This window comes from Aphanomyces invadans, assembly GCF_000520115.1.
Source record: "Aphanomyces invadans strain NJM9701 unplaced genomic scaffold supercont1.23, whole genome shotgun sequence".
NCBI lineage: Eukaryota > Oomycota > Saprolegniomycetes > Saprolegniales > Verrucalvaceae > Aphanomyces > Aphanomyces invadans.
In genome coordinates, this window is record NW_008580168.1 from 277,520 (window position 1) to 285,175 (window position 7,656).

The following is a 7,656-nucleotide window of genomic DNA, read 5'->3' on the forward strand; positions in this document are numbered from 1 at the left end:
TTGATTTGTGGATCAAATATTTCACGCCGATGTGGCTCAACAGTTCCTAGACGAAACTAATAGGGTCACCGGAAGTGTTGTGACGAACGTTCGACAAAACGTTTGGATTACACCTCATTCGAGAGTGATTCCGACGGCAACGTCCCTACCCAAGCTTGGATGGAGGCACTCCTGCGTAAGTTTTTATATTTGTGGTCGACACTCGAAGTTGTCATATCCATCCGTGAAAGACCGACCATTGGCCTGTTTGTTAAAGAGCACAAACCGTTCGGGTTAAAGCCTTTCTAGAAGTGCCCAACATCTTGCGCTGCTACCCACGAGCGCCAAGCAATGGCGCGTAGATCGCTAAGAGCCTACCACCGTGCGTACTCAAAATACGTTCAACGGTAAGCTGATACAAGTCGAGGTGTTGAAGACGATGGGAGTTGTGTGGCATGAGCTCCGAGACAACACCAAGCAAACTGCAGACTACAAAACGGACCTTATCAAGGTCAACATGGAGGGCATGATCTTTGAGGTATGTCAAAGAAAAGTTGCTGCGAGTGGATGGCAACTGCTTCCACGCGTTGCAGGGGTCGGGGACGTGGGAGCATTAGTTTTGGGCATGAATGCGAATCTCTTTCGCCGCGTTCTCTGCGCACTGGCATGTCCTCGCCGCATGGGCTTACCAAACGCCCGCATGCGGAAGCGTCTGCCGCATTGTCATCATGATGATAAATAGGCGAATCTGAAATGATATATTTGTACAATTCCCAAAGTTTCGAAATATATATATATTTCACTTCCTCGTTCTGATTGGCAGCCTTGTTCACACTTTGGTTTGATCCATTCGCAAGTGTACCAACATGCTGCGCGGCGTGTGGCGGTGCGGCCGGCGGCCGTTCTCGGTTGTGCAGACGCCGTGGCGGGTCGATTCCTGCGCAATGACCACGGCATCCACACCGCTCCAGTCGAAGAAGCCATTGTACACGCTTGAGAAGCAGAAACAGCTACTCGAGGTGGTCCGAGCCTTTCATGAGGAGGCTGGACAGCCACCGACAATCTCGATCAAGCAGCGCTTCCGAATCCCGTTCAGTGATAAGTACCCAGTTGAGATGCGCGGCATTCTATTTCCAGTGACCCAACTGCGCAAAGAGAAGCGAGAAGGTCGGTTGGACACGCAGGTCGTGGCCGAACTGGATGCAATCGGGTTCGTGTGGGACCCCAAGCAGCACAAGTGGAAGCAGAACCAGCTAGCGTTGTCCACGTACAAGAAAATCTACGGCAACTTGCTGGTCCAACAAACCTATAAGGTTCCAACGGACGACCCGCTCTGGCCGCGGGAGCTGTGGGCCATGAAACTCAACGATGTTGTCTCTAACCTCCGCCAGACCAAGGCAACGCTCTCTCCGGACAAGAAGCGATGGCTGGACGACTTGGGGTTTGTCTGGGACGCCCCAGCGTGTCACTGGAATGCAAACTTGTCCGCATTGAAGATGTACAAGGACATCCATGGTCACGTGTCCGTGCCGACGCAGTTTGTCGTTCCGCACGACGACCCTCGATGGCCCAAAGGAATGTGGGGCTTGCAACTCGGGTCAGTGGTATCATGGTTACGCACATCGGTCAACTCAATGCCTCAAGAGAAACGCGATGCTCTAAACGCGATGGGGTTTGTGTGGAGACTGCAACAGTATGGTGTGAGTGCAAGCTCGCCCCCGTTGTTCACGGTGCAAAAACAGCGTCAAATCTTGGAAATCGTCGAATGTCAGCGCACCCAACAGCCCCACACAAAGTTTGTGACCCTCCCCGGCCAGTTCAAAGTCCCCAGTGACGCTCCGTGGCCGAGCCACTTGCACAAGTGCGTTGTGGACATTTCGGGGTTTCGAAGGGCCTACGACGCGGGTCGCTTACAGCCATCCATTGTGCAAGCGCTGGACGCGATGAACTTTGTGTGGAACGACCAAAAGCACCGGTGGAATTTGAACGTCGAAGCGCTCGCGATTTACAAAGCAACCCATCACGATTTGCTCATGAACGCAGACTTTATCGTTCCTCACGACGATCCAAAGTGGCCAATCTACTTGTGGGGCAAAAATCTCGGCATGGTCGTGTGCACTCTTCGATGTTCAAAGTCCAAGCTCTCGCAAGATCAACGCAATGAACTGGACGCGATGGGTTTTGTCTGGGATGCCTTGGAAGACCATTGGCAAGCCAATTTCGTCGGGCTCGAAACGTACAAGAGGCTTCATGGCGACCTGAATGTTCCTGCAGACTTTGTCGTTCCAGACAACGACCCACTGTGGCCCCGTCAACTCTGGAACACCCGATTTGGCAGCTTTGTCCACACCCTCCGTCATCGCAACGCCGAACTATCCAACGAACGGCGTGACGCGTTGGAAACGTTGGGGTTTGTTTGGAGTGCACGGGACTTGCGATGGAAGCGAAACATGCTCGCGCTCAAAACGTTTAAAAACCTTTACGGCCACCTCCGCATACGCAATACTTTTGTCGTGCCCGACCAAGACCCGAACTGGCCCCCCGAGTTGTGGAAGATGAAGTTAGGCTACAGAGTACATAGTCTTCGGGTCTGTAGTCGCCAGGACGGCTATCCTGCCAGCCGACTTGACCAACTGGCACAGGTTGGCTTGATAAAAAAGCAATAATTAGCACGCGGTTTGCGCGAGCCTCCGCTTCTCCACCGTCCGGGGAACTGCGTCGGAAAGAATGAGCAGAATTGTCCGAGATCGCGTCCTGCATTGGAGACGAGTCACTAGGATCCGCTGCCAAGGAGATCAACCTATGAAGCCAACTCAATGGTCGCCGGAATGTGAATTCGAAGGCACAGTGGAATGACGAGATGCGCTCGCCATCGACGATTCACCGCGTGGACTAACAGCGGGAGGGGGGTCGCGAGTCACTGGCAGTCGACTGTCGTTAGCACGACCTGGCATGGACGCCATTGCCTCCCCCATCAAGGGAAACAGAGTCAGGGCACGTGGGCTTGGCAGAGCAGACCCTCCTAGCTGCAGGGTGGACCAACACAGCCGGAGCCCCACCATGGGCAACTACGCAACGCTCGATGCGTGAGCATGGCGACGATTGAGATTCGGCCGAGGGGGCTCTACATCTCGCAATTCGAGAGATCATTGTTGAAGAGGTGGCACAAGAGGCCTCCAACGCGGGGGGGCGGTCGCGTCAAATGGATGACACCAAAGGCAGGTGACGTGTGTGGGTTCTGTGACAGGCAACAGTGTTGAGTCAATTGGAGCGACTTGGGAGGTTGGCGAACATGTAGTGATGCATTCAATGTGCGCCCGTCCACTTTTGCATACTCAACACGCTGTAGAGATGTCAGCGGCGTTACTACCTCGATAGTGCAGCGCATGGCGCCTTGTTTTTGTGGCCATGGGACGACCGCATGGCCAAAAATCGCTCGACACACCGCTCCAGTTCAGGGTTTACACCATGCATAGACTAGATGCCTGGAAAGCAGTACGGCCGCCGGATCGTACGTGCACAGGACTACGAAACCTGGCGCAGCGGCGGCGCTCTCTTGCGCCAATCGGCGCAGCAGTCGACGCTGCTCTGGTCTACTCCAGTGTCGAATTCGTGGCCGGCCACATCAACGGTTTGGGAAAAACAAATTCTACCAACATTCTAGCATATGTTAATCCCAACCTTGAAGCTCCAGGGCAGAACCTTGGCCTCATTCACCATTTTGCCATGGCATTCGACAACTCGCCCGCGACGACGTTGTGCTTCTTCAACGGATGCTACAACCCCGTTTTGGGCGACGACTGGCGCTGCAACTTTCACCGAGCCCGCTCGCGCTGCCGCGTCGATGGATGCAGCAGCCAAGTGTACGCCCGCCGGCTGTGTGTAAAGCACGGTGGAAAGAAACAATGCCAGGTTGACGGCTGCCACCGCAATGTTCGCCTTGGCACGCTCTGCACGCGTCACGCAGGGCCGATTATCAAGAAGAAGTGTATCGAGCCTGGGTGTGTCAACTTGGCCCACAACGTGAACAAGTGCGTGCGCCACGGTGGCGGAAGGAAGTGCAAGTTTGGAGAATGCTTGACCCATGCCCGCAGCGGCGGCTACTGCTGCCGACACACACGAGTTGTGAAGGAACTTCGAGTTGCAGCAGCGGCTTCGTCGTGTGCGATCTCTGAGGACGACGACGACAAGTCCGTCGTATCCGATGCGATCAAGGGCGTCACCGACATCGACCCGATGAAGTGGACGCATTCTGCCGAGCCCGACATGGCTGATTTGTGGAGGAGCGTCGATTGGAGCGACGCAATGGACGAGATCTTGATGCAATCCATGGGGGCATGGACGTCGTTGGTGGCTGGAGGAGTCATCACAGACGACTGGTGCTGATGGACGTAGGGCAGGACGTATGTCCAGTTAACTTAACTTGCTTGGGAGTCAACCTGATCGAGTTTATCGGACTACGAAGAGCGGTGAAGTGTGTTTGTTCCAGCTTCACATTTATGCTGACCCAACCCCTCGCCGCGAGACCCTCTGTGTAGCTGCAGCTTCGCCGTCCCTGGGAAAGACCGCAAGGCGCCGCTTAAAGCCCGGCAACTTCATCTGACTATTGAGCATTCTTTGGCCGCCTTTGCCTCGAGCCGAGGACCACATCGCCGCGGGAAATCTCATCGTCGTGCATTCTGTCTTTTCGTGGGAATGATTTCGCGTGCTGGCGGTGTCGTCATCACGGCAGGTTTATCCCATGACGAAGGTTTGCCCCATATTCCGGATACGGGAGGCCGATCATCCAGACACCCGCGTGGAAATTGGTTCGTTCATGATGCTCCGTCGCAGTGGCCGTGTGGCAACGCTCGCCGCCGTTCGATCGTTCGCGACGACCGCGGAAGAGTCGATGCGTGCATCGCTGCTCAAGGCTCTCGATGCTACGCACGTCCAGGTGGACGACATCTCTGGCGGCTGCGGCTCTATGTACAAGATCGAGGTCGTGTCACCGGCGTTCGAAGGCAAGTCGCGTGTGGCTCAGCATCGGTTGGTCAACGAAGTGATCAAGGAAGAGATCGGTGGTATGCATGGCCTGACCGTGAAGACGTGGACGCCTGCGCAGTACAAGCCCGCTGCTTAATCCCGCGGCCTATAACAACCAGACACATGTTGCGTAGTTGTTTATGGCGGCGAACTAGCTAGCTATGGAGAGTTGGCTAGGTTAATGGTGCGCCCACTTGGCGATCCCAGCGCTGTTGATGATACAAATGTGATCCAAGTCACGGAAAATCTCGTTGTAGTCCAAGCAGCACCCAATGACAAACTTGTCGGGGATCGAAAACCCAACAAAGTTGCCGAGGAACCCGCACGACTCGGGGTTGCGCTTCTCCAGCAAGCTCGCGACTTTGACGGAGGCTGGTTCGGACTCGTGAAGGTACGGCACGAGCTTGGCCATCGTCTTGCCTGGCGACGACACTATGAGTGCGCGGTGCAATGCGAGAAATCGTGCTTACCGGTGTCGATAATGTCCTCGACGAGCAGCAAGTGCTTGCCTTTGAACTTGGTCAAGTCGGCGCCGCTCACTTGGACGTTGCCCGTCGAGTGCAGCCCATCGTACGACTTGACCTTGATAAAGTCGAACGTGAACGGAACGTACTCGCACGTGTTGTACTTGTGGAACATGCGAAGCTTTTCAATCAGCGCGTGAAAGAACGCGCTGCCGCCCTTGAGCACACACAGCAAATGGATCGTTTGCCCTTGGTACGCGGCGCGAATGTCCTGCGCGAGCTTTTCGATGCGGTCGCTGATCAAGCCTTGCGGAATCAACACACTGTCCACGTAGTCCTACCAACGCGTCAACGAATCGTTCCATGGCGATCGGAGAGTAAGGCAAACGTACGATGTAGTGGTTGGGGATAAGAAAGTGTTCCTTGGAGTACATGGCATCGTCGGCCAAAAAGATAGGCTCCTTTCGCTACGCACGACAGGTGAAAGGACCTATCTACCATGTCCATCGCCGCACCGAAGGGGTACTTGTCATGTCGGCGACGGGGACCTGGGTCATCTCGAGAAGATTCGCGGCTGGCAGCGATTGCTGGCTCGATTCTCCGCTCTGATTGGATCCCTTCAACATACGAGGGCAAGGGTTGTCCACCGTCCGATCTTGGCCGGACGATCGCGGCAGTCCACGGCGCTGGTGTAGTGCCCCACCGCCATTCCTCGTGAGTTGCCAATGCACGGAGCGGTGGCGACGACCGATGAGACCCTCCAGCACGCTAGGAGCTGTCCAGGCCACTTCGACATTGCAAAATGGTAAAAGATCCAAAATTAAATTCCGATATTGTATGGGACAGCTTGGCCGAGTGGTTAAGGCGACAGACTTGAAATCTGTTGGGGTAACCCGCGTGAGTTCAAACCTCACAGCTGTCGGTCCTTTTTATCGCTTAGCATGTCGAAGGTGGAAGTCATGCTCGCTCGCTTGCCCGGAGGAATCTGACGTCGCGTACTTGTCGTGCTGGAGGAACAGGATATGTGAAGTACGGGTGAATCCCCATCCCCGACTCCCGCTGTGGTCGGTGATGCTGGAGGAGGTATTTCATGTCGAGCTTGCGGTGATTGAATTGGATGTAGGAGTCTCTCGTACGATGCAGGAGGTTCAACTTGCACGGGCGAGGCAGCTTGTAGCACCTTGCAAACGGTCAAAGTCACTGCGCCGAAAGATCCGACGTGCCAAGAGAGCACTGGTGCCGAAAGCGTGGGGGCGTCCGGTCGACGCGAATGGTAGTAGCATGCATGTTGTGGCGACCTCAGGATGTCCTGTGGGCGACCGGCGAGGACGATGCCTCGGTGGGGTTTGTGTATTTGTTGGGCGACCGAAAGGGTGACGAACCAGTCTCTGTAACATTTCCTTCCTACAAGGATTGGGGCGGGGGGACTGGTTCACTTGTAGCTCTTGACAGCGCGGTCAAATATGTCGACGGCACGCTTGCACGCGGACGGGACGACCGAGTTGCAGCCCCCTTCGCACGCGTTTCGCATGGCTGGAATCGGGCGCACGGGCGCGTATTCGACGCATGCTCCTGTCATGCGCCGTCGTGAGTTGCGCGGGCCAACCCACAGGTCATTATTGAATCAAGGCATCGTACGGACCGGCACAATCGATGGGAAACGTACACGACGTCCACTGGGGAGCGTCGAGGGTGCGGTTGGCGCACACTGCTTTTGTGACGGTCAGCGTGCCGTAATAGCACCCGCTCATGCACGCTTCGTTGAACTCGTTCCTGGAAAGCGCATCGTTACCCAAGTGAAGGACGAGAGCGCACACAATCGTACGACGGGCACACTTTCTCGCACATGTCCTGGTGCCATTTGGATTGCACGGCCAGTGCGGTGCAGTTGGTCCGCACTGTGTCTTCGATGGACAAGGCCAACGGCGTCGAGCCCGCGTTGCCACGGTGCACCACGTACGCCATGCCAACAACGACAATTGTCAGAGCGGCCGCGACGTACACACGGCCCCGAGACGACGACGACGGCTTGTCCTTGGTCGGCATGTGCTTCCAGAATTCGGATGCTTCCTTCTCCCATCGCCTGCTGCTCCCGCTGCCGCTCCCTTGCGCGACCGCAATCGGGCGTCGAAGCATGTCCTCGCGTTTCGATGTACGCTGTTCGTCCTAGCTTCGCGTCGCGACGCTA

The 7,656-nt window shown here is 55.8% G+C and overlaps 5 protein-coding genes and 1 non-coding gene across 6 annotated transcripts; 4 read left to right on the forward strand and 2 right to left on the reverse strand.

Moving 5' to 3' along the window:
* The first annotated feature begins 828 nt into the window (after window positions 1–828).
* Window positions 829–2,701, forward strand: H310_09833 (hypothetical protein). Its single transcript, XM_008876009.1, has one exon. The coding sequence runs from the start codon at window positions 846–848 to the stop codon at window positions 2,643–2,645; it is 1,800 nt and encodes a 599-aa protein (XP_008874231.1). The 5' UTR covers window positions 829–845; the 3' UTR covers window positions 2,646–2,701.
* A 997-nt stretch (window positions 2,702–3,698) lies between these two features.
* On the forward strand, window positions 3,699–4,506 carry H310_09834 (hypothetical protein). Its single transcript, XM_008876010.1, has one exon. It carries the CDS (start codon window positions 3,706–3,708, stop codon window positions 4,363–4,365), a length of 660 nt encoding a protein of 219 aa, XP_008874232.1. The 5' UTR covers window positions 3,699–3,705; the 3' UTR covers window positions 4,366–4,506.
* A 249-nt stretch (window positions 4,507–4,755) lies between these two features.
* H310_09835 (hypothetical protein) lies at window positions 4,756–5,285 on the forward strand. Its single transcript, XM_008876011.1, has one exon. The coding sequence runs from the start codon at window positions 4,796–4,798 to the stop codon at window positions 5,099–5,101; it is 306 nt and encodes a 101-aa protein (XP_008874233.1). The 5' UTR covers window positions 4,756–4,795; the 3' UTR covers window positions 5,102–5,285.
* On the reverse strand, window positions 4,775–6,127 carry H310_09836 (hypoxanthine phosphoribosyltransferase). Its single transcript, XM_008876012.1, has 4 exons — window positions 5,984–6,127; window positions 5,861–5,935; window positions 5,475–5,805; window positions 4,775–5,424 (listed from the first exon to the last, which is right to left on the reverse strand). Exons 1-4 carry the CDS (start codon window positions 6,092–6,094, stop codon window positions 5,183–5,185), a joined length of 759 nt encoding a protein of 252 aa, XP_008874234.1. The 5' UTR covers window positions 6,095–6,127; the 3' UTR covers window positions 4,775–5,182.
* A 182-nt stretch (window positions 6,128–6,309) lies between these two features.
* On the forward strand, window positions 6,310–6,390 carry H310_09837. Its single transcript has one exon. It is a non-coding gene; the product is annotated as a tRNA-Ser (tRNA).
* Window positions 6,391–6,839: 449 nt separating this feature from the next.
* On the reverse strand, window positions 6,840–7,653 carry H310_09838 (hypothetical protein). The gene is made up of 3 exons (XM_008876013.1): window positions 7,294–7,653; window positions 7,111–7,241; window positions 6,840–7,040 (listed from the first exon to the last, which is right to left on the reverse strand). The coding sequence occupies exons 1-3, from the start codon at window positions 7,602–7,604 to the stop codon at window positions 6,901–6,903; spliced, it is 582 nt and encodes a 193-aa protein (XP_008874235.1). The 5' UTR covers window positions 7,605–7,653; the 3' UTR covers window positions 6,840–6,900.
* Between the last annotated feature and the right edge of the window lie 3 nt (window positions 7,654–7,656).